The sequence below is a fragment of the Hyla sarda genome, chromosome 3, assembly GCF_029499605.1.
Source record: "Hyla sarda isolate aHylSar1 chromosome 3, aHylSar1.hap1, whole genome shotgun sequence".
NCBI classification, from domain to species: domain Eukaryota; kingdom Metazoa; phylum Chordata; class Amphibia; order Anura; family Hylidae; genus Hyla; species Hyla sarda.
The window spans coordinates 418,341,810-418,369,147 of NC_079191.1; the positions used below are offsets into that span (position 1 = coordinate 418,341,810).

The following is a 27,338-nucleotide window of genomic DNA, read 5'->3' on the forward strand; positions in this document are numbered from 1 at the left end:
GTTGAGGCCAATTAGAGACTGTTATAGGCCTTTCTGAAGAGATGTGTTTTTAGGCCGCGTTTGAAGTCTTGGAGACGGGAGTGAGAAGTTCGGATTATAGAAGATGTTAGTGTGAGATCATTAGCAGATCGGAGAGAACGTGTAGGATGGTAGACAGAGATGAGAGAGGAGATGTAGGGAGGTGCAGCATTGTGGAGAGCTTTGTGTGTGAGACTGAGGATTTTGTACTGTATTCTGGACTGAATTGGTAACCAGTGTAGTGACTGGCACAGGGAGGAGGCGTCGGTGTAGCGGCTGGAGAGGAAGATGAGTCTGGCTGCGGCATTAAGGATGGACTGGAGACAAGCGAGTTTGGAGAAAGGAAGGCCTATTAGTAAAGAGTTACAGTAGTCGAGGCGGGAGTGAATCAAAGCAATAATGAGAGTTTTAGCAGTTTCAATAGTGAGAAACGGGCGGATTCTTGAAATGTTTTTGAGATGCAGGTGACAAGAACATGAAAGGGACTGAATATGGGGAGTGAAAGACAGATCAGAGTCAAGTATAACTCCAAGACAGCGAGCCTGCTGCCCGGGAGTTATGGTAGTACCAGATACCGAGATGGAAATGTCAGTGTTAGGTACAGTATCAGTTGATGGAGAAAGATTCAGTTTCAGATATAGAGAGGACATGATGTCTGAGACGGCAGAGAGACAGTCACTGGTATTCTGTAGGAGAATGTTATGGTCGGTGTTTTCATGTCTAGCTTTGGGCAGGCTCAACCAAATGAACTCAGATCAATGGAGTTCAATAGAACTGCATTGATCTGTATGAGGAATCTAAATGATTCCCCCTAAAAAAGTGTATTTAAAAAAAAAAGTTTAATAAAAGTTTAAAAAGACCTATTAACTCCTTCCATATTAAAAGTTCATATCACCCCCCTTTTCCATATAAAAATATGTAAACATACTAAAAATAAACATATTTGGTATTGGCGCGTACGTAATTGTCCAAACTATTAAAAAATAACATTTTATATCACGTGCGGTAAATGGCGTTAACGTAAAAAATTTTTTTAGAACATCATATCCCAGAAAAAATGAAGTAAAAAAGTGTTCAAAAAGTACGATCAATACCAAAATGGTACTGATACAGACAGCCTATTACGGCCCAAAAAATGAGCCCTCAGAAATTTAAAAAAAAACACTAAAAACTTTTTTTTTATTTTTTTTATTAATTATTAAAACATGACGGAAACTAAACAAATTTGGTATTGGTGCAATCAGGCAAACCTAAAGTATCAAAATAATATGTAAGTTTGATCACAAGGTGCATGGCTATAAAAAAAGAAAACCAGAAAATTAGAATTTTTTTCAATTTCACCTCACAAATAATTATTTTTTTTGCTTCAGAGCATAAGTTATGGAAAAATTAATGGTGTCATTACAAAGTATACTTGGCCCCGCAGAAAACAAGCCTCATATGGGTCTGTAGATGGAAAAAATAAGAGTTATGGCTATTATATACTAGTTTGGCTTATGGCTATTACATAAGAGTTATGGCTTATTTACATACTAGTTTGGTTGAAATTATTTTATCTACCAGGACAAGTGGATTTTCTTGAGGGACAAGTAGATTGTGTTCCGCTTTAGTCCCTTGGACAAGTAGTTTTTTTTTTTTTTTCTCCACACCCCTGGCCCTGTCCCACAAAATTGTGTGCCCCTAATTTGGTTTTTGTATCCCTCCATTTTTGGAGTTTGGTTTTGTAGTTATTCTGGTTCCGCCTATTGTTAGATCTGTTTCTTGAGCTTTGCTTCATTCCTAACATAGGAGTCAGTTTGGTTTCTTGTTTCTTGCCTGAATTAGTTCTTCGTATCATGTTCATGATCTTGGTCCATGTTCAGACCTGTGTGTCTTTGTGCATTTTCATATTTTGTCTAGTGTGAATAAGTTCTTATGCATCCCTGATCTATAGTGTCCTCTGTACATGATCACTGATCTATGGTGTCCTCTGTACATAATCACTGATCTATAGCGTCTTCTGTACATGATCACTGATCTATAGTGTCCTCTGTACATGATCACTGATCTATAGTGTCCTCTCTACATCATCTCTGATCTATAGTGTCCTCTGTACATGATCACTGATCTATAGAGTCCTCTGTACATGATCACTGATCTATAATGTCCTCTGTACATGATCTCAAATCTATAATGTCCTCTGTATATGATCACTGATCTATATTGTCCTATGTACATGATCACTGATCTATAATGTTCTTTGTACTTGATCCCTGATCTATAGTGTCCTCTGTACATGATCACTGATTTATAGTGTTTTTCTGTACATGATCACTGATCTTTAGTGTCCTCTGCATATAATCACTGATCTATAGTGTCCTCTGTACATGATCACTGATCTATAGTGTCCTCTGTACGTGATCACTGATCTATAGCATTCCCTGTACATGATCACTGATCTGTAGCATCATCTGCACATGATCACTGATCTATAGTGTCCTCTGTACATGATCATTGATCTATATCATCCTCTGTACATGATCACTGATCTATAGCGTCCTCTGTATATGATCACGTATCTCTAATGTCCTCTGTACATGATCACTGATCTATAGTGTCCTCTGTACATGATCACTGATCTATAGGGTCCTCAGTACATGCTCACAGATCTATAGTTCCTCTGTACATGATCACTGATTTATAGTGTTTTCTGTTCAGGATCACTGATCTTTTACTGTCCTCTGTACATAATCACTGATCTATAGTGTCCTCTGCACATGATCACTGATCTATAGTGTCCTCTGTACATGATCACTGATCTATAGTGTCCTCTGTACATGATCACTGATCTATAGTGTCATCTGTACATGATTACTGGTCTATAGTGTCCTCTGTACATGATCACTGATCTATAGTGTCCTCTGTACATGATCTATAGTGTCCTCTGTACATGATTACTGATCTATAGTGTCCTCTGTACATGATCACTGATCAATAGTGTCCTCTGTAAATGATCACTGATCAATAGTGTCCTCTGTAAATGATCACTGATCTATAGTTTCCTCTGTACATGATCACTGATCTATAGCGTCCTCTGTAATTGATCACTGATCTATAGTGTCCTGTACATGATCACTGATCTATAGCGTCCTCTGTACATGATCACTGATCTATAGGGTCCTCTATACATGATCAAAGATCTATAGTGTCCTCTGTACGTGAATCACTGATCTATAGTGTCCTCTGTAAATTATCTTTGATCTATAGTGACTTCAGCACATGATCACTGATTTATAGTGTTTTCTGTAAATGACCACTGATCTATAGTGTCCTCTGTAAATGATCACTGATTAATAGTGTCCTCTGTGCATATTCACTGATCTATAGCGTCCTCTGTAAATTATCACTGATCTATAGTGTCCTCTCTACATCATCACAGATCTATGTATTATCTGACTTTACCTGTCCGTTCCCTGCATTCCTAGTATAGTCTCGCCATATATATATATATATATATATATATATATATATATCTAGTTATACTGTCTTGTTCATATTATGTTATCTTCCGTTTATCTTGTTTTGGTTATTAGGCTGTGGTCTGTACACTATATAACTGCTGCTATTATTTCCTGATATCTGTTTGCTACTTTGCATTCCTGTCCTTTTTCAGTATTCTGGTTTCCTGACTTGTGTCCCCTGACTTTGTACAGTTCCTGTTTATTGCATCTTATTTGTGCAGAATTTTGTAAAACATAGCAAGTTACAGTAGGAGTGCTACATAAAAGCTCAGTATGGGCCATGATGTGCTTGAGCCCCTAGGCCAGGGTTCCCCAACCTGATGCAAAACTACAACTCCCATCATGCCCTGGCAGCCTTCAGCTGCCATGGCATGAAAGGAGTTGTAGTTTTGCAACAATTTTGAACCCACAGGCTGGGAAATGCTTCCCTAGGCTCAAGTCTACTCAGTAAATTTGCCTCACCACTAGGTTATTAGCACAGACTCGGCCATTCCTAAATCCTGTTTAACTTCCCTCCATTACATGTAATGCAAGTTTCCTGCCCTTGTTCCAAAGCCGTATTCAATGTGCCAGCGAGCCAATTAAAGTGTTAATTCATACGTGGCGGCGTCGGGCGCAATGCTCTTTAATAAGCCACTCTGTAAATTAAATTCTCATAAAACGACTTTGGCTGCAGCATTACATTTTAATCCTAATAAGCGTTTTTTTTTTCCTGCTTTTTTTTTTTTTTCTTTTTTGACACCTTCCTCTTTATCAACAATTTGGGTTCAAAAAGTGATGAATCCTGACAGTGCTCGGCAAAGCCCTCCGCCGGTCTTTTCGATGGGTCTCTTGTATGCGGAGCATAATTATGTTTGTGCAATTTTGAATGTTCTTAATGACGGAGTAACAGATTGTAAAACACGCAGTTGGCTCAGAGTTTTTTTTTTTTTATACTATGTCCTTCATGTAACAGTAGTTAAGCGTGGCAGAAGGACATCATTAGGACTATGGTTAAACTGTAATTTACACCATTAGGAAGGCAGGAGCAATTTTTATTGTCTGGCAATTTTCTTTGCTGAAATATTTGGACCATATGGTTTAATTTGTGTAATAACCTTAATTTCCGCACCCTTCAAATCAGCCTCCGTCTTGTTTGGAATGGCAAAACATGGTCTTGTGGAACAAAAAAAAAAAAAAAAGGCTACTGTCTATACTTAGAGAGCGGAGATTAATAACGTGTCATGTCCTGTTTTTGGTGAAGGAATTCGAACAGAAGCCAGATGGTATCTCCAGAAAGAACTGTCAGAGGTCTCCAGCTAATCAATACAATATATTAATATATCTCCCCGCGTTGTTCCTCAAGGGGAAAGTGTGCAACATCTGGAAAGATTGGGGGGACCGCCAAGTAGAGCGCTCATACCTTTCTATTCTTTCCAGAATCAAACAGAGCTCAATTAATTTTTCATGTAGACTTGATAAGTGTTTCATAATGAGCTGCCGGCCTTGACGGATTTAGGGCCTTGGCAGTTCGGGAAGCCTGGGCTAGAGCTGTCCCCATTGAGTCCACTTTTTGAAACCAATCCATTCATCAAGTTCTCTGGCATGAAGCTGAGATCTCAGCTCAGCAAGAGATCAATAACCATCTGAAATATAGAAATATAGAAACAGGGGAGGCTGCCACTAATGGGCATGGATTACCCGGCCATGACGTTAGTAATTGCTCCCGGACAACAAATGTGTTCATTTTTTTTTGGGGGGGGAGGGGGGAGTGGATTTTTTTTACAATATAATAATATGATAACATTTTAAAATGAATTACTAAAAATATACCATGTACAATAGATTAACGGCACTATTATATTAATTCATACAATATTATATTTATTATTTTATACCTTATTCTTAATTTTATGATATACTTCATATTTTATCCATTATTTTATAATTACATTTTTATTTATTTATTTTATACATTGCAAATAATGATAACAACATATATATATATATATATATATATATATATATATATATATGTTATCATTATTTGCAATGTATAAAATAAATAAATAAATATTTAATAATAAAATAATGGATAAAATGTTCAATAAATAATAATAAAATGAATAAGGTATGAAGAATGTTATATATATATATATATATATATATATATATATATATATAACATTCTTCATACCTTATTCATTTTATTATTTATTGAACATTTTATCCATTATTTTGTATTTTAACTTACATGTTGTTGGTACATTGTATGTTTTTGGTAATTTGAAAATAAAATGTCTTTATTTATTTTTATATTTTATTTTATGTTTTCTGAAGAGAACATGGAGGGTGCATTTTCGTATTCTGTCTGACTGTAGTGTGGTGTGGCAGCCAATCAAACCTCTTGTGTTTTAATGCAAACTGCCTTGCTTTTACAATGCTGTTGTTTTAAGCATGGTTTATACAGGTGAGACAAATGGAAGCCAATGTATAGTGTTGTTTACCCATGGCGGGCGGCCCTACAAAATAAAATATGTTTGGGAAACAGACTGAACATTGTCACTAATGTTTGGACTATTAAAGTAAATAGGATTGCCATAGTATATATCGGTATACATTTTTGCTGGTACTCTGACATCTAGAGGTGGTGTGCACCGAGCCAAGGTCCATGATTTCTCTAAAATCTAGGTGAAAACTATTATGACTGCAGACAATGGGATACATTTCAATTAATGCTATAAATTTTACAAGGCAAAATATTTTGCCCTTAAAGGGGTACTCCACTGCCCCAGCCCCCTCTCAATGCAAGTCTATGGGAAGGGGCATGGCAGCCACCATACCCTTTCCCATAGACTCACATTTTGGAGGCGTGGTATGATGTCACAAGGGGTTTGGCCATGATGTCACGACCCCCGCAGCCGGCACCCAGCATTTGGAACAAAATGTTCCAATTGCTGGGGCAGTGGAGTACCCCTTTAAATGAAAGGGAGACAAACTTTTCAGGAGACAACTCTTTTGGTCAGACTCCCCAGTAATCAGCAATAAATAAGTCTATACACGATTACACATTACTTTCTTTTACTTAATTAGAACAGTTTTATTTAATTGGAATCATTTAAAAGAATTGCTCCTGTGAGTAGATCTCACCATTATATGCTTTTGGTTATGGCACCCCCTGTGGTTTTATTGATGCCCTCTGAGAACCACCACCTAATGTGTCCGGTGAGAAGCAGCCAACTCTAGTGCTCAGATTATTATTCACTGGACAATTATTATTTCCCTCCGCTGCCCATGTACAAGAGGAATGGAATCAGGAGACTGAGCTACTGAGCATGTGTGACCGCTGGGACATTAGGTCATTAGGGAGAGGTGCAACCCTGCTCGCACCACAGCCACTTTCCCTGCCTATTTGCGTATCCGCCCTAGACACCGCATCCATAACTGGACAACAGTCCCAGGACTGGAATTAAGTGCAGGGGCGTAACACAGTCCAAAACAATAAATAACACTGTACGGAGGTCAGGGAAACAGGTCAGGACACAAAGGGTTAACAGGCTTAGAAGCTACAACATTACAAAACACAAGCCGGGTCTAAACTGACATAGAACCATAAGATACCAAATCACTAAGCAGAGAATAAATGTATAGAAAGCCAAGGTGAGAATACACAGAATAGAACAAACCAGGAGCAGTGTAAAAGCTAGTGCAGATGAACTAAACACAAGCAAGGCCTGAGCATGGCCTGGGACGGTTGTGGATGCTGAGAGCAGATGTAATAGGCTCTAGTATGGAAAATAGACGATGGTCCAGCACTTCATGAAAAAGGCAGCTTTATCAAAGATCACACACTGATAAAAGCGGTGCATTCGCTCTTCCTCGATGATGTCAGTCTATCCTCACCTGTGGATAGACTGACGTCACTGAGGAAGAGCGCATGCGCTCAAAACGCATCTGATGGTATAGTCACTTTTATCAGTTTGTGATCTTCAATAAAGTTGCTTTTTCCATGAAGTGCTGGACCGGTTTTCCAGTCATTGCTGTGTGCCTGGCCGGGCACAGGTCCGTGCGCTATACTTGGTGAGGTGAGCTGGACTTAGTGCATACAATCTGTAATAGGCTCTAGGTCCAAGCCCGCTGATAGGACCAGGCATCTTCTCAGCAACGCATTATGTTTTGACAAACACAGAAAAATTAAACCCTGAACTCAGAACCAGTTCCTACTCATACTACTCAAACGTCCAGCAGCACATTTTCCTTCTGTTTCTGTTTTCTGATTTGGCTGGGTGCCGATAGTGTTTTTAATGATGGAGCTCTTCGGCAGGTGAGTCTCGGGCGTTCAGGTAGGGTATTTTTTAGGAAGGTGTTTTCTTTCCGGATATACCAATGTTTTTCAATAATCCTCCTTATCTTTTGGGAACAGGTGCTGTACGTGGAGATGAAATTGGCCAAAAAATTAGTGGTGATTGTTTTTTCTTTTTTGCTGTTAAGACAGTCGATTTGGGTTTGTATTTTTTCATGGTTGTAGGCATTGTTCAGGAGGTGTTCTGGATAATGTTTTTGTCTGAAACGGTCGCGTAGCACAAAGGACTGTGATTTCAATGTGGACTAATTAGTGCAATTTTTTCGAATCCTCTTATATTGTGAATATGGAATATTGGTGATCCATTTTTTGAAATGGGCACTATGGAAGTGCAAGTAACTGTTGGTGTCAACTTTTTTGAAGTAAGTGGAGGTGATAATTGATGCTTTGTTATGAGAAATGCAGCTGTTCAACAATTGAGGCTCACTGTACTGTGTTCCAGAGTGAAATTGAGGCCCCATGTATTTTGGTTTACAAGGTCCCAATTAGGGCTGAGTGGTATAACAGTTCATACCGAAATTTTTTCCCTGCACGATATGAATTTTTCCCATACCGCAATACCGGTTGGGCCCCTCCCCCCCTCGAATGAATTAATTATCAGCTGCAGATGAGTTGCGGCGGCACTTTAAATGAATGAGTTTGCGGCCGCCAGCGCTTTATATGAATGACTTGCCGGCGCTTTAAATTAATGAAATGCGGGCCGAACTTTAAATGAATGACTTGCGGGCCGCGCTTTAAATGAATGACTTGCGGACCGCCTGCGCTTTAAATGAATGAGATGTGAGCCGCGGCAAGCTGTCACCTCCCTCTGCAAACGCTAAAAGCCTGGCTTTTAGCGCTTGCAGGGGAAGGTGACAGCTTCCGGATCGCAACTTAAAGGAAAACTGTCGGATATTTTCTCCTGCACAATCCACAGGTACTGATGGATTGTGCGGGAGACGCTAATTAAAATGAGCCCTACCTTGCCCGGATCCGCCCGGCCGTTCACCCGCAATTGTAGTTTTATTCCATGTGTATATCTTGCTGTAACTGGCATGGGAGTGGCTTCTGCAGGTTAACTGGCACTGACCCCACTGACGTCAGTTAGAGAAATATAGCAGCACCTGGGGGTCTTATATGATTAGTTCCTCGGGGGGGGGGGCGCTAAATACCGTGGAACCGCATAACTTGCAAAAATACCGTGATATGCATTTTTGGTCATACCGCCCAGCTCTAGTCCCAATATTGAAGTGTTTCAACAAATGGTTTCTGAAGAATTCAATAAACTCACTACAGACAAGAAAAAGCACAACCCTTTCTATTCTGACAGGCTCAGAAAAAATGAAAGAATAGCTCTCAAAAATCTCCAAAATAATGAGGATATTGTCCTCAGGCCAGCGGAGAAAGGAGGTGGACTAGTGGTTCTCAATTATGAACAGTATCACATGGAAGCTACTCGCATACTATCCGACCAAATATACTATGAAAAAATCACTGGATCCTTTAAAAAAATACAGAATGACTTAATAATCATGACCAAAAATGCAATAGAACAGGGTATCCTCACCAAAGAAGAACAGAAATTCATCACCTCCACAAATAACAATAAACCATATTTTTACTATCTCCCCAAGATTCATAAATCTGTCACACAACCTCCAGGGAGACCAATCATTTCCTGCACAAACTCCACGCTCAGCAATCTGGCTCATTATCTAGATCTGTATCTTCAAGTGTATGCCACATAACTACCCAGCTATTTGAGGGACTCGTCCCAACTCATTGAACACCTGCTACCTTTACAATGGGAATCAGATTACAATCTGATCACATGTGACGTTTCCGCACTGTACACAAACATCGACCACACACTTCAGTGAGTATTGGAATGTCTAACCAATGACCCACAAATCACGAAACCTTACTGTGACTACCTCATGGATTCCCTAGCTTACATTTTGCAAAATAATTTTTCTCTCTATAATGGAGCGGTATAACATCAGCACCTTGGTACCGCCATGGGTGCCAAGGTCGCACCAGCTTATGCTAACATATTTATAGGAGCATATAAGACCACACACATCTGGAATAACCTGCTAGTAATTAATCACATTGTGACATACCGGCGCTATATGGAAGACTTCTTCATTTGGAGAGGTCACCTGGATACCATTACCACACTTCTTTCACAGCTAAACCTAAATACTTGGGGCCCCAATTTCACTCTGGAACACAGTACAGTGAACATCAATTTTTGGACATCTGCATTTCTCATAACAAAGCATCAATTACCACCTCCACTTACTTCAAAAAAGTTGACGCCAACAGTTGCTTGGACTTCCATAGTGCCCATTTCAAAAGATGGATCACCAATATTCCATATTCACAATATAAGAGGATACAAAAAAAATATTTCACTAATCAGTCCATATACAATCCTTAGTGCTACATGACCATTTCAGACAAAAACATTATCCAGAACACCTCCTGAACAATGCCTACGACCATGCAAAAATGCAAACCCAAATCGATTGTCTTAACAGCAAAAAAGAAAAAACAATCACCACAGATTTTTCGGCCAATTTCATCCCCACTTACAGCACCTGTTCCCAAAAGATAAGGAGCATTATTGAAAAACATTGGTATATCCTGAAAGAAGACACCTTCCTAAAGAAAAAACCCTACGTGAATGACCGAGACTCACCTGCCGAAGAGCTCCATCATTAAAAACACTATTGGCACCCAGCCAAATCAGAAAACAGAAACATAAGGAAAATGCGCAGCTGGACGTTTTTGGTCAACCACTTCCTAAGGGACGCTACAGATGTCCAAAACTCAGATGTCTGTGCTGCAGCCAAATCACACATGGTCAAACAGAACAACTGAAACTCCTTGAAACATATTGGATATACAAAATGTCCACTCTAGTCCTGAAAGGGCTGAATGAAATCAGCGAAGTCATCATCTAATCCATCTATTATCAAGCCTCGCTACATCAATCTTTTGCCATTAAACACTAAAAACAATCGTCTCGCAATGAGATGTATCGGAACCAGCAATAGGATGTGTGGTGCACTGACAGCGCATCACTCACTATCCCATCCTTACCTTCTTGCTGAGTTCTCCGGACATCCAGCTTTGGCTCCGCCTACTTTTTGGAGTCAGTAGGACGAAATCGGTCATTTCATTCTGAACGTCTATGTCACCGACAGATGCATTTCCTGCCCTGACCATAAGAGGGCATTGTACAAACCATCCCCTCCTTTACACACGCAACATTGCATCACTAACACTATATAAATATTCCATATATATATATATATATATATATATATATATATATATTTATACAAAAGGAAGAGAATGTCCAGCGCTGATTCGTGAAAAAGGAACTTCTTTATTGGAGCATAATAGTTGCCATAGGAAACAACAAGGATTCAAGTAACGTGACGCGTTTCGGCCCCCACGGGCCGAAACGCGTCACGTTACTTGAATCCTTGTTGTTTCCTATGGCAACTATTATGCTCCAATAAAGAAGTTCCTTTTTCACGAGTCAGCGCTGGACATTCTCTTCCTTTTGCGTACTATGTGAATGTGTCCAAATCCAGTCCGTGCGCACAGGGAGGAGTGAGCTGGAATACATTGCTTTACCTGACATATATTTATATGTTCATTTGTACACTAATACTGCAATCCAGTTAATTACCTGTACTTTCATGTCATTTTATGTCTTTTAGCATCTCTATGTATTTTAAAGGGGTACTTTTTTTTTTTTTTTAAATCAACTGGTGCCAGAAAGTTAAACAGATTTGTAAATTACTTCTATTAAAAAAAAAATCTTAATCCTTCCAGTACTTATTAGCTGCTTAATACTACAGAGGAAATTCTTATTTTTTTGGAACACAGAGCTCTCTGCTGAATCACTAGCACAGTGCTCTCTGCTGACATCTCTGTCCATTTTAAGAACTGTCCAGAGTAGGAGAAAATCCCCATAGCAAACATATGCTGCTCTGGACAGTTCCTAAAATGGACAGAGATGTCAGCATAGAGCGCTGTGCTTGTGATGTCAGCGGAGAGCCCTGTTTTCCAAAAAGAAAATAATTTCCTCTGTAGTATTCAGCAACTAATAAGTACAGGAAGGATTAAGATTTTTTTTTTTTATAGAAGTTATTTACAAATCTGTTTAACTTTCTGGCACCAGTTGATTTAAAAAAAAAAATAAATAAATAAAAAAACGTTTTTCACCGGAGTACCCCTTTAACAGTATTTTTACCATCTGGAACCATTCCTTGTCAACTAAAATATATGTACTCCTTTATGTAATCAGAAAAAAGAGAGAAATCCGCAGCACACAAAATAAAGTGAAAAAAATCTTGTGATTTATTCCATATCAAAAAGTGTTTTCACAGACGTTTCGACAAGGCTCCCCCAGTCTTTTTGCACTGCTTGAAAAAGACTGGGGGCGCCTAGTCGAAACGTCGCTTGCTGTGAAAACACTTTTTGATATGGAATAAATCATAAGATTTTTTCACTTTATTTTGTGTTCTGCGAATTTCTCTCTTTTTTCTGATTGTATCAACGGTGAGCTTCTAACCAAGGCTCCAATATCTTCGTGCACCATCAAGATATGTTTGCAATTTTGTCTAACTCTTTCAAGTTTGGGCGTGCTGTTCATTTTTCCTATTACTCCTTTATGTACCTATACAGTGGTCCCTCAACATACGATGGTAATTCGTTCCAAACGAGCCATCGTTTGTCGAATCCATCGTATGTTGAGGGATTCGTGCATGTAAAGTATAGGAAGCTGTACTCACCTGTCCCCGCCGCTCCCGATGGTGATCCCGGGTCTCCGCTGTCTTCTCCGGTCCTCTTCTGTCTTCCGCAAGGCCTTACTGGGCCTGCGTAGCAACGTCATTACGCCGCTGCGTTCGCCATTCCTATTGGATGACGTGCGCAGCAGCGTATTGAGGTCACCGGAGAGGGCCGAGAAGACGCCGGAAGACCAGCGCTGGACCCGGAGGGCACCCCGGAGCATTGTGGAGGGGTAAGTAATACTTACCGCACCACATGGGGAACATTAAGCTGCTATCCGGCAGCAGCTTAAGCATTTGGCGCTGCCGGATAGCACTTAATGCGATGGCCCCGACATAAAAAAGCATCATATGTCGATTTCATCATATGTCGGGGCCATCGTAGGTCGGGGGGTCACTGTATGTACTCCTTTTACCATTATGTGTATGCCTGACAAAGAGACCGGTCCGGTCTCGAAACGCCCTATAACAAGCTTTGTTTTAACCCTTTTTTTTTTTACAATAAAATACCTGCAATTTCCAGCTTGACTTTGCATCTTTGACGGTCCAGCGCTCCCGCGATGTCCCAATTTGCTGACCCATCTTGTCCGATTCTCCGTCACGTCTCGTAGTGATATATACCGATTCAGTACAATCAGATAAAGTCTTTAGACAGGGGACAGGCGACTAGTTTCCGGCTTTATACAAATTCCTAATTTCGATCCCGGTGAGGAGCACCAATTCAGCTTTCCGAGCGATGTGACCACTTGACCACTTGCTCAATAAGCCTGGCACCGGGATGACACCTTATTTCACGTCCGGCTGCACAGCTATCAGCCGGTGACAACGTTCAGCCACAAACCACCTAAACCTGATTTGAACCGGTGACCCCCAGGTGAAAGGCGCTCTCTCCCGGTGACAGACCTCTAAGTCATCCATCCTGCCCCGCGAATTGTGCTTCTTAATTGTTTGCTTTAGTGGACATTATAACTACGCGTGGATGAACCTGTTGTGACCTAACCGGGGCCCAACATAATTGTTTTTTCAGAATGGATTTGATTTACTAGGTCCCTATGTGAGAGAATTCAGATCCTATGTAATCTTCCAGCTCAGGGTCACCATTTATCCCGCTGCTGTCAGAGGTCAGAAATGTAATATCTACAGTTTAGCAAGCTTAGCCCCAGTCAATAGAGAGAGATTTATGACATTTATAATAGATTAGATTATTTCATGTGTTTTCTTGGAGTTGAACTTGTAGTTAGGATGTGATGAAGAGGTCAGCCCAGTCCCTTTTAGCAAATGAATGACATAACTCCCAGCGGCGCCTTCCAATCTCGTATATAATAAAGGACTTAAAGAGACGGTACGCTTAGAAATGAGGGGGGGGGAGGGGGGAAACTGATGTGTCAGTCTGCAAAACTTACTACGAGCTCCTGGAACCGTCTTGTCAATATTATTTGGGTCTTTTTGTTCATATCATACGCCAGTGTTTCCCAACCCGGGTGCCTCCAGCTGTTGCAAAACTACAACTTCCAGCATGCCCGGACAGCCGTTGGCTGTCCGGGCATGCTGGGAGTTGTAGTTTTGCAACAGCTGGAGGCACCCGGGTTGGAAAACACTGTCGTACACACTCACCATTACTAGACAGTATCAATCTGTTTCCTTCCAGCACAGACACATTACTGTAACTGTGTCATCTGATCCCCAATCTGATCAACAGAGAATCACAGCGCTTACTAGGTCAGAGGAAGTGGTCAGTCCTCGATCAGCTGACTTCCTGTGAAGTACAGAATTACATAATCGCCTACAAGATCCCTCCAGCTAGCTCCCAGACCAAAGCTGCTATCTCTGTTTGTTTGGGGATATACTGTATTGTAGTAATACACCTTCTCTCCAGCTCTATCTGTATACTGCTGCTGCTGTCTCTAAGGGATCAGGATATTTAGTAGTTACACACCTCCCCTCCAGCTCTATCTATATACTGCTGCTGCTATCTCTATGGGATCAGGGTATATAATAGTTATACACCTCCCCCAGCTCAATCTGTATACTGCTGCTACTATCTAGATGGGATCAGTATAAATAGTGGTTATACGCCTCCCCCCCCCAGCTCTTTCTGTATACTGCTGCTGCTATCTCTATGGGATAAGGATATATAGTAGTTATACACCTCCCCCCAGCTCGATCTGTATACTGCTGCTACTATCTCTATGGGATCAGGATATATAGTAGTTATACACCTCCCCCAGCTCAATCTGTATACTGCTGCTACTATCTAGATGGGATCAGTATAAATAGTGGTTATACACCTCCCCCCAGCTCTTTCTGTATACTGCTGCTACTATCTCTATGGGATCAGGATATATAGTAACACACCTCCCTTCCAGCTCTATCTGTATACTGCTGCTACTATCTCTATGGGATAAGGATATATAGAAGTTATACACCTCCCCCCAGCTCGATCTGTATACTGCTGCTATCTCTATGGGATCAGGATATATAGTAGTTATTCACCTCGTCTTTAACTCTATTTGTATACTACTGTTATCTCTATAGGATCAGGATATATAGTAGTTATACACCTCTTCCAGCTCTATCTGTATACTGCAGCTGCTATCTTTGTGGGATCAGGATATATTGTAGTAATACACCTTCCCTCAAGCTCTATCAGTATATTGCTGCTATCTATATGGGATCAGCATAAATAGTGGTTATACACCTCCCCCCTACTCTATCTGTATACTGCTGCTGATATATTTCTATGGGATGAGACTATATATATATATATATATATATATATATACATATATATATATATATATATATATATATATATATATATATATATATACTCGAGTATAAGCCGAGTTTTTCAGCTGAGTTTTTCGTGCTGAAAACACTCCCCTTGGCTTATACTCGAGTGAACTCTCCGCCCTCAGTGGTCTTCAACCTGCGGATCTCCAGATGTTTCAAAACTACAACTCCCAGCATGCCCAGACAGCCATCGGCTGTCCGAGCATGATGGGAGTTGTAGTTTTAAAACATCTGTAGGTCCGCAGGTTGAAGACCACTGTTCAGACATTGACAGGCGGTGATGATGAAGGGGGGTGTAGGATGATGACAGGCTGTGATGATGAAGGGGGGTGTAGGATGATGACAGGCGGTGATGATGAATGGGGGGTGTGGGATGATGACAGGCGGTGATGATGAGGGGGGTGTGGGATGATGACAGGCGGTGATGATGAAGGGGGGTGTGTGGGATAATGACAGGGGGTGATGATGAAGGGGGGGGGGTTGATGACAGGCGGTGATGATGAAGGGGGGGTGTGGGATGATGACAGGCGGTGATGATGAAGGGGGGGCATGATGACAGGGTGATGATGATGAGGGTGTTAATGATGGGGGTCTGGATGATGACAGGAAGGATGATGTATTTCCCACCCTAGGCTTATACTCGAGTCAATAACTTTTCCTGGGTTTTTGGGGTGAAATTTGGGGCCTCGGCTTATATTCGGGTCGGCTTATACTCGAGTATATATGGTAGTTGTTATACACCACCCCTCTCTGCTCTATCTGTATACTGCTCTTATCTCTAAAGAATCAGGATATATAGTAGTTACACACCTCCTGTGAGGCTGTGTTTATACATTTTGTTTATTGCTGTATTTTTTTCTGTTTTTGCTGTGTTTTTCCTAAAATCACAGCAAAATCACGGCAGAAGCGGGGTGTGACAGGGAGACCCACAGTAAAAAATACCCGTATGTGACGATGACCAAGAAAACCTCATTTTATTGTCCTTGGGCGCCTTGATTGTAAGTGTCCTGTAAGCGGACTCTTCTTGTTAAGTGTCCAGAACTCTTTCCTAGCTCCCAGGTTTGAGCTCTACTGTCCAATAAGAAGATATCTAGAGCTGTCAATCAGAACTGAGCGGAGAGGCTGGGAAAGGGCACTGAGTTCCTAACGCTATGTTCCTGACCAGACATTCTGACTGCGACAAGCGCTCATTAGCCAGGCCGGCACTCTGAAATCCGCTGCACTGAGCCACCTCCGCTCTGTGGTGGATGACGGGCAACCGCAGCCATCACACCCCATCCTTTCATGTCTATGGTAGGGGATGTGACAGCCCCCCCGCTGCGATCAGACATCTTATCCCCTATCCTTTCGATAGAGAATATGATGTCTAGGGGTGGAGTACGCCTTTAAATGTGTTGTCCAAAATTAAAAAGCAAAACATAGCAATTTTTATCTAGAAATAGTGCCACTCTCTTCTTCAGGTTGTGTGTGGTATTGCGGCTCAGTTACATTGAAGTGAATGGAGCCAAACTGTAATACCGCACACAACCTGAACACAGGTGTGGCACTGTTTTTGGTAGAAGGTTGTTTTTGTTTTATTTTTTGTGTATTTTTATTTTTTTTTACAAATCCTGGATAATCCCTTTAACATACAAGAACCACCTCTTGGGCACTTCCATATATACAGTACATACCTCATACACACACATTATTATACTGACTGAATATATACAAGAAAAATAGTGCAATGGTGCAACTTGACTCATTTGGACTTCTGTCTAGACCCGTGTTTCCCCACCAGGGTGCGTCCAGCTGTTGCAAAACTACAACTCCCAGCATGCTGGGAGTTGTAGTTTTGCAACAGCTGAAGACACCCTGGTGGGGAAACACTGGTCTATACAGTAGATGTGAAGCTCTTTATCAGAAGATCTTAAAGGTATGATAAGGAATAAGAAAATAAATAAATTGTTGTTTTCTTTAAAAAAAAAACAGTGCGCCACCTGTTCTCAGGTTATTTGTGGGATTACAACTCTGCTCCCTTTTCTTCAAGGAAACTGAGCTGCAATACCGCACACAGAATAAAGTCAAGAGTGGCGCTGTTTTTCACAAAAAAAAACAAAAAAACACCTGATTAATTTATTTTTCTTTCTGCCCTGAGGATTATGAAACAGGAGAGAGAGTTAGTAGTATATACCGCCTCATATATAACATGCCTGTCCATTTAATACCTAGATGTGTTGTCTTTGAGTTTGCAGTGGGCCGGGGCCAATTAACTATAAATGGATCAGTGTTAAATAATTATTAATTAAAACAAACATCATCTCCTCATATCAATATGGTAGGAAAACAGAGAAGACGGCGGCTGATCTGACCCCGACTTTCCCCTTGCATGCACGTCGATCATTTTAATAAATTACTCAATTCCCTTCGGGGGCCACGGTTCTCGGTGTTACCAGATGGCGGATAAGAAAGCATCAGCAATTTCTACATCACCAGAACAAACATAAAACTGGAAGGCTCTTATTAGTTATAAAGGACAAGAAAAAACTGTGATCTATCTATCTATCTATCTATCTATCTATCTCATATCTATCTATCTATCTATCTCATATCTATCTATCTCATATCTATCTGTCTGTCTGTCTATCTATCTCATATTAGATAAATAGATAGATATGAGATAGATAGATATATAGATACTGTAGATAGATAGATAGATAGATAGATAGATAGATATGAACTAGATAGATGGATGGATAGATAGATCGATCAATAGATACAAGCAAAAGAATATGAAATATATATTTGACTTAGCAATACTGCTATGGTGAAAAATAGAGGTTCTTTGCTTACCAATTGGCCAAATAGGGTGTACCATCCCACCACAATAAGGTGACCTCAGGTGACAATAAGGTGGCTACCTCCATGTTGGTTTGGGCACCCCACCCATTTTATAAGATGCTGGATGTTTCAGACCTTACAAGCCTGGTAACCGACTTCTCAGAGTCACAGTCATAGTGTAGGGTCCATCCCAATAAAGTCACCTTATACATGCTGTCCGCGAGCGCTCTCCTGCCCTGTCCTCCTCTGCCAGCGGTGCTGTGGTTCACATCGCGGGACGCATTCGCATGCGAACGCTGGGCCGTTACTGACATTGACAGAGGTGTCAGCATAGAGCATTGTGGTCAGACTGAATGTTACAACAAGCGCTCCGGCCAGACACGCTGGGCGCGAGCGCTCTCCTGCTCCGTCCTCCTCTGTCGGTGGTGCCATGGCTCGCATGTGAACGCCGGGCCGTTACTTTCCTCTTGCTTCCTCCGCTGTCCCAGGTTGCCGGCGTGTGTGCGTCGGCTCTCTGCAATTTAAGGGGCCAGTACGCCATTAATTGGTTACTGCTGCTCGCTGACACTATAAATGTCAGCACTTCCTGTTTCCTCTTGCCGGATCTTTGTGCTCAATAGCCAAGAGAAAGCGTTCCTGTTCTGTATTGCCTTGCTGTGTTCTGACCTCCTTGATTCGTTCCTGACTACGCTCCTGTGCCGCCTGCTCTGACCTTCAGCTTTTCCTGACTGCGAGTTTGCTTCATCCTTCCAGTGCCACGTGTCACCTCGGCAGCCTGTGTGGACGAGTAGTGCCAGAGATAGTGACCTGGGTTCTGCCTTCCGCAGCAAGTCCATCCCGCTTTGTGGCGGGCACTGGAGAATAACAGTGGCACCTTAGACTCTGCTCCCTGGTACGGCCAATGCAATCATCTACACAGGTTCAGTGGATCCACTTCTTCAGTGACGCCTACAGTAAGATCCGGCCATGGATCCCGCCATGGTGCCTCTGCCGAATGTCGCTGATCTTTCTGCTATTGTAGCACAACAGTCTATGCAGATAGAGCAACAAGCACAACAACTGAACCAGTTATCTGCAATGATGCAGCAGCTCATCACGGCACAACAGCCACAACCAGTTCCAGTGTCTCCTCCAGTGTCTGCAGCTTCTTTGGTTTCCAAAGGCTCCAAGATACGACTGTCTCTGCTGACAAAATATGAAGGCCACCCTAAATTGTGTAGAGGGTTTGCTACCCAGTGTTCAATGCATTTGGAACTTGTGGTTGATCAGTTCCCGACGGAGCGTGCTAAAGTGGCGTTTATAGTAAGTGTTCTTTCTGGAAAAGCCCTGGCCTGGGCTACTCCTCTCTGAGACAGAAATGATCCGGTGTCCTCCAATCTGCAGGCCTTCCTTTCGGAATTCCGCTGTGTCTTTGAAGAACCTACACGGGCCTCCTCAGCCAAGACTGCACTACTGAACCTACGCCAAGGGGACTCTTCTGTTAGTGATTACGCAGTTAAATTCTGCTTCCTAGCCTCCGAATTGGCCTGGAACGACAAGGCCCTGTGTGCCATCTTTAAAAAGAGACTTACTAGTAGAGTCAAGGATGTTCTCGCTGCATGGGATCCTCCATCTTCCCTGAGTGATCTTATTCAGTTGGCCACTCGAATTGTGCGCTTTGCCGAGAGGCAGGAGGAGCCTCGTCAAGAGGGTGAACCTACTCGAACACGACGTTTTCCCTGTTTGGCAACCGTGTTCCAGCGTCCACCTCAACAATTCTCTTTGCCCTCTGCCAAAGAGGCTATGCAGGTGGATCGTGCTCGATTAACTCAACAGGAGAGGTCCCACTGGCGCAATGAAAGCTTGTTTTTCTGTTGTGCCAGCCCGGAGCATTTCCTCAAAGACTGTTTTATATGACAAACTCGTCCGGGAAATGCTTGCACCTAGGGCACATGGGAGGGACGTCCTTAGGTATGAATTCTACCTCTCCTCATTTGACCATGCCGGTACAAATATATACTCCTTTCAGGCCATCGTTCTCCGCAGTATCCTTTTTGGACTCTGGTTCCGCTGGAAACTTTATCAACACCTCCCTGGTCCACAAACACAGTCTCCCAATGCCTCGGCTCGTTAAGCCTATGTACATTTCTTCTATCAACGGAGAATCCCTGAATTGTGCGCTGCAATTCCGGACTGAATCTCTTCTCTTAAAAGTGGGTGTGTTACACAAGCAGAAGATCGAGTTCTACGTGCTTCCTTGTTGTACTTCGGAGCTTCTTTTCGGTCTTCCCTGGCTACAATATCATCATGCTACGCATCTCGACTGGCAAACTGGTGAGGTCACTGCTGCCCTTGATCGCCGCTCTCCATCGCCGTCATCACGTCCCCGGGGTGTCTCCACTGCTCCGGACCATCACTGCTGCCCTGGTTCATCACTCTCCATCGCCGTCATCACGTCGCTGCACACGCCGCTCCTATTGGATGACGGGGCGGTGTGTGTGGCGACGACGAAGGAGAGCGATGGCCATGCAGCGGAGCATGAAGAGAATGGTCCAGAACGTCGGGGACAAGTGAGTGACACTCACTGGAGCACATGGGGCACAATAAACGGCTATCCAGCGGCAGCTGAAGCAATCTGTGCTGCCGGATAGCCATTTATGCAATAGCCTGGACATATAAAAGCATCGTATGTTGATGCCGCCTTCAACATACGATGGCCTCTGAGAGGCCATCGTATGTTGAAATGATTGTATCTCAGGGCCATCGTAGGTCGGGGGATCACTGTATTCAGATGTGTTCTGTGTCTTCCACCGCATCGTCACTATGATTGTCCAATCGACCTTCAGCCTGGGACTATGCCTCCCCGGGGAAGAATTTACCCCTTGTCTGTCCCTGAGTTGCAAGCTATGGCTCAATACATTAAAGAAAACCTTCAAAAGTGCTTCATCCGGAAGTCCACCTCTCCTGCCGGAGTTTGATTCTTCTTTGTGGGAAAGAAGGACTAAATAAAATCACGATCAAGAATTGCTACCTTCTACCTTTTGATTTTGGAACTCTTTGATCGTCTACGGGGTGCCAAGGTCTTCTCCAAGCTGGATTTGTGGGGAGGATACAACCTCATTCGAATTTGAGAAGGAGACGAATGGAAAACTGCCTATAATACCTGTGATGGGCACTTTGAGTACCTTGTGATGCCTTTTGGCCTCTGTAACGCTCCGGCTGTCTTCCAAGAATTTGTCAACAACATCTTCCATGATCTACTCAACTCGTTTGTTGTTGTGTACCTTGATGACATCCTGATCTTCTCGCCCAATTTAGAGGTGCATCGTTCACTTGTGCGACAAGTCCTACAACACCTCTGAGACAATCATTTATATGCCAAACTCGAGAAATGCCTTTACGAGAAGTCAAGTCTTCCATTTCTAGGTTATACTGTTTCCAACCAAGGTATCACAGCGAGCGCTCCGGTCTCCACCTCTGGACCGGAGCGCCCGCTGCCTCTGTCCTCCACTCCGGGGTCTCCCGGTCAGACGCACTTGACCGGGAGCGCGGGTCTCACTGTGGCAGGGACGCAGCTAGCGTGGTGGCTGGTCTCCGCTCAAGCTCCGCATCCCCGTTCAACTTACCTTCTCCCCTGCTCTCTAGGGTGCGCGCGCGCGCGCCGGCTTCAGTAAATTTAAAGGGCCAGCGCACCGGTAATTGGTGCCCTGGTTCCTCACCTCCCACTGTGCTTCCCCAATAAAAGGCACCTGCACCTTCCTGCCCTTGCCGGATCTTTGTGCCTTGTGCCTCTGAGAAAGCGTTCCCTACTGTGTTTATTGCCTTGCCAGTTGCCGAACCCATTGCTACCGTATACTCGCCTGTGAACCATTGCTGCCTGCCCTGACCTCTACGACTACGCTCTTGCCTGCTCCCTGTGTACCACGCCATATCAGCTGCCAGAGAGGTCGAGTTGCTTCTGGAGGATACCAATGGCCAGGTTGAGAGAGTGAATAAAATCCTTGGAGATTATCTTTGTCATTTTGTTTCAGCCCGACAGGACGATTGGGTCGACCTTTTACCTTGGGCGAAGTTCTCTTATAACTACAAGGATTCTGAATCTACACAAACTTCACCATTCTTCATAGTCTACGGCCATCACCCTCGTCCTCCTCTTCCTGCCTCGTCTGGAGTGCCCGCTGTTGATGACCAATTACGGGATTTTATGACCATCTGGCAAGAGACCCAGCACTCTTTAGTTCTTGCCTCCTCTCGTATGAAGTCTCAGGCAGATAAGAAGAGAAGACTCCCTCCGACTTACTCGGGGGGCGACAAGGTCTGGCTCTCGGCCAAATATATCCATTTTAAGGTTCCCAGCTACATGTTGGGTCCTCGCTTCCTAGGTCCTTACAAGGTTATATATCGCATTAATCCTTTGTCATACAAACTTCATCTGCCTTCTTCTCTGCGAATTCTGAACTATTTCCATGTCTCCCTCCTCAAGCCTTTCATCCTCAATCGGTTTTCCCAAAAATACATCACCCCTACTCCTTTGTCCAGTTCCTCTGATGTTAGAGGGAGACAGTATTTTCTTGTGGACTGGAAGAGGTTCGGTCCTGAAGAAAGGTCCTGGGAGCCGGAGGAGAATATCTTGAACCGTGACCTGGTCCTTAATTTTCTGCGACCTAAAAAGAGGGGGAGACCAAAGGGGGGGTGTACTGTTAAAATTAGCACTCCGGCCAGACACGATGGCCACGAGTGCTCTTCTGCCCCATCCTCCTCTGCCAGCGTTGCCGTGGTTCGCATCACAGGACGCACTCGCAGAAGAATGCCGGGCTGTTACTCACCTCCTGCCTCCTCCGCTGTCCCAGGTCGCTGCCGTATGTGTACCCGCCCTCTAGGGTGCGCGCGTGCCGACTCTCTATGCGATTTAAAGGGCCAGTACGCCCTTAATTGGTTACTGTTGCTCGCTGACATTATAAGTGTCAGCACTTCCTCTTTCCCCTTGCCGGACCTTTTTGCTCATTAGCCAAGAGAAAGCATTCCTGTTCTGTATTGCCTTGCTGTTTTCTGACCTCCTTGCTTCATTCCTGACTACGCTCCTGTGCCGCCTGCCCTGACCTTCTGCTTTTCCTGACTACGAGTTTGCTTCATCCTTCCAGTGCCATGTGTCACCTCGGCAGCCTGTGTGGACGAGCCGTGCCAGGGGTAGCGACCTGGGTGCCGCCTGCCGCAGTAAGTCCATCCCGCTTTGTGGTGGGCTCTGGTGAATACCGGCGGCACCTTAGACTTCGCTCCCTGGTACAGCCCACATCATCATCCACACAGGTTTAGCAGATCCACTTCTTCAGTGCCGCTTACACAGAAAAGTAGTACACAACTTCCTGTGGAGCATAAGTACAAGTATAAGTGGTGCTGATAAGTACTGGAAGAATTTATATTTTTAAATAGAAGTAATTTACAAAACTGTTTAACTTTCTGGCACCAGCTGATTTAAAAAAAAAATCCACAGGAGAACCCCTTTAAGTGTTGCCCCTCAACACTGCTGCCCTAGGCACAGGCCCACAGGTGCCTAATGACAAATACAGCTCTGAATCTATGAACAACAAAAAAATATGAGAGAGGGAGATAGAGAAATAGATTGATAGACAGACAGACCGAAAGAGATAGATAGATAGATAGGTAGATATGAGATAGATAGATAGATAGATAGATAGAAGTTTGATTGTTAGATAAATCAATAAAAGATAGATGGATAGATAGATAGATAGATAGATAGATGAAAGGATGAGACAGAAAAGAGATAGACAGATGGATGGATAGATATGAGATAGATAGATAGATATGAGATAGATAGATAGATATGAGATAGATGGATAGATAGATATGACATAGGGTTAAATAAGTCTCCAGCACAAAATCTATATAAGCCAAACTAAACCGGCACGGCTTAAATCTACAATAATATGATAACAATTGTGTATAAATTATTGATGTAAAGCAGCCGCATCTTAAATAAATATTTTAAAATGGGATTTAACCGGCACGCAAAACGTATAATAGCGAGAAACTAAAGAGGAAAATGCCAGATTTATGTGGGGAATAAAGTGGGAAATTAACTTTTGCTGAGACTGAAATCATTGGATTTTACTGCCCGCAGATTCTTACAGGGAATTTTACTAATTCAGTTCTAGCAGATTTGTCATCATTTTATTTTTTTTTGTAAAGTTTTGTGAGCTGACACGGCATTGGCCCCCCCCTCGCACCATGGAGCACCGGCGTGGTTATCACCCATCAAGGTAATTACTTTCAAGTTGAAATAATTACTCTATCAATGTTAATGGTTTCTCGACTTCAATAAAGCACTCACCTGCCGATAATCACTGCTAACCCCGCGCTCCGGCGCAATTCCCTCTCTATTAGGAGATTATAATATAGCTGATAGAGTGGTCACTTGTCCTGAACAGCTGCTGAATTTCACTTTAGGCTTCTATGAACCATAAAAAAAATGAGTCGTCTGAGGATGATTTGCTTGTAACAAGCCCTTGAATGGCAAAGAATGCCAACGCTGAAGTCAGGTGGGCACAAACCTGTTGTGTCTGGAAGCGGACGCTTCTGCAGAATGGGGGGTGATTAAAGAGCACTGCCCCTTTAAAAAACAATGTTCTTTTGTCCTCTTCTTGGATAGGGTTAGGCGAGGATAGGGGAGGATATGTTTCTGATAGATTTAGAGGCGTAATGTAGCATTTGGGCCCCAACGCAAAATCTGTAACTGGGCCCATGTCTACCATGTTCCATTCATACTACTGGTGTCTTCATAAGGGGCCCCCTTAGTCGCAGGGCCTCGATGTGACTGCTGCCTCTGCACCCCCTGTAGTTACACCCCTTGATTGATTGATAGATAGACAGATAAATAGATATAAGATAGACAGATAAATAAATAAATAGATAGATATAAGATAGACAGATATAATATAGATAGGTATAAGATAGATAGATAAATATATATCAGATGTATAGATAGATACATTGGTAGGTAATGACATAGCATTTTGTACATTCCTGATAAAACTCACCGGCATTGTTATGGATGACCCAGAGGATGTGGCTGATGTAGAGTCACTTGTCTCCTGATACAGGATAACATATTGTCTTATAACTCCATGGGGTCTTGTGGGGGCCGTCCAGGTGAGATGCACAGAATACGCACTTATTACTTCGGATGTTGGTGGAGCTAAATCTTCAGGAGGGGCTTCATCTGTGCGGACACCTGACCATGAACTCTGCAGGTCGCCCTGGCTGTTTTGCGCTGTGATGGAGTATGTATACTGAGTGTAAGGTCGGAGGTCTTCTGAAGTATCCATGTATTCGGAAATCTCACCGGGCACAGAGACTGATGTTATTGTGTTTTCATGGCTTCCAGCAGGACTCCTGCAATGGAGAAAAACTAATTTCAGGAAGAAAACTTTTCCAGAATCAATGAATAACAATGATTTTATGATGGGATCTGCCAACCATTGATTGTCGTGTTTGTTGGTTGATCACTGTTCTTTCTACACAGGCTGATTATCAGGGACGAAAGTGAGAGAGTAATATAGAGACCTTAACACATAACTGCAGGTTCAGACTGTACAGGGATTGCTTGAAGTCTGTATACACAGAGATACACAAAATGGTGGGAGTCTTTTTTATATCTTTAGTAGCTGAGTACCCGGTCTTCCTATGTAAACCTTGTGGGAAAGGAAAAACAACAATGACGCTCTCGTCCTCATATCTCGACCTAATATCTTGTCCTCATATCACATCCTCATATTTTATCTTTATATCTGGACCTCATATCCTGTTGTCATATAAAATCCTCATACGCCACCCTCATATCCTGACTTCAAATCCCATCCTGATATCCCAATGTGATATCCTGGTACGGGATATGCTCCCACAGTCCTATCAGCTTGAGTCCCTGTACGTCCTCAGGGCTCACCTGAAGTGTTCCCCAATAATGTAATTAGTTGTACATTGAATGTAAAGGTCCTTTGATATGGTCACATGGTTATTAGTCACATGATAATGGTTGTCATATGTTAAAGTCACATGTTTTGTTACCCAGAGAGCACCAGGTGAAGAGATGACCAGCAGCTAGCCTATGGGCTCCTTGCTCAGCCCCCCTTTATAAGAGGGGGAGGGACTACAATCTCTCTCTTTGATCATTCATTGCTCTTCGATCCTGAGGTCCAGTCCAGACATCTCAGAGCCAGTGTCCAGCACATCTGGAGGCCTCAAGCCTAAATTGCAGTCACAAGTCAGTAAATCAAGTCATCTCGGTCTGCTGTCACCATCTTCAGTCAAGTCAAGTCTATTATAGTCAGTGTGGCTGCGCTAAAGTCTGTCAAGTTACTGCAAGTCCCAGCAAGCTGTGAGGTCCCTTGTTACTGGTCACCTCTCTGGGATGCTGGCCTAGCTGTAAAGACTGTACCATCTGTCTACCTCAGTAAAAGCTTCCATTAACCCTGACCTGGCCTTGGACTCTTATTTGTCCTGCCTAACTAGGACTAGCGGTGCTACTGTTTGGGTGGTTCTCGGTTAAAACCACGAACCTTTATGGGTTAACACCATCTGCCCCTGGGCTACAACATCTGCCCCATCCACCTCACATCGAACCCCGTGGCGCACCACACAAACCTAATATCCCGTCCTCATATCTGGAGCTCATATCCTGTCCTCATATCTGGACTTCATATACCGTCCTCATATCGAGCCCTCATTTCTGGACCTCATATCTTGTCCTCATATCCGGACCTCATATCCCATCCCTCATATCTTGTCCTCATATCCCATCCCTCACACTATCTCTATTCTCTGCACCTCTCTGCTGGACAGTCGCAGGATGTTTTAAGTCCTGGGCAATCTCTGCATTTCGAGAGTAATGCGATCAGGAGATGTACCAGAAGTCTTATAGACTTGTATGGGAATTCAGAGGAAAAACTCTACCTTAGCATAAAGTGATGGATAGGGTTATTTTACCCCAACTATATTTTTAGTTGACATATAAGTAACATGGGACCAAGTTTCATCGAAATATCTCCACCCATTTGGAATTTATGCTTGAACATTCACATA

The 27,338-nt window shown here is 42.9% G+C and overlaps 1 protein-coding gene across 3 annotated transcripts in view; it reads right to left on the reverse strand.

The window, feature by feature from the left end:
* Nucleotides 1-27,338, reverse strand: part of USH2A (usherin) — a 1,021,568-nt gene that overhangs the window by 97,907 nt on the left and 896,323 nt on the right. For all 3 annotated transcript variants that reach the window (XM_056568336.1, XM_056568335.1, XM_056568334.1), the window contains one exon: nt 25,298-25,652. In XM_056568336.1, coding sequence (XP_056424311.1) covers nt 25,298-25,652 — 355 coding nt within the window. The remainder of the gene's footprint in view (nt 1-25,297; nt 25,653-27,338) is intronic.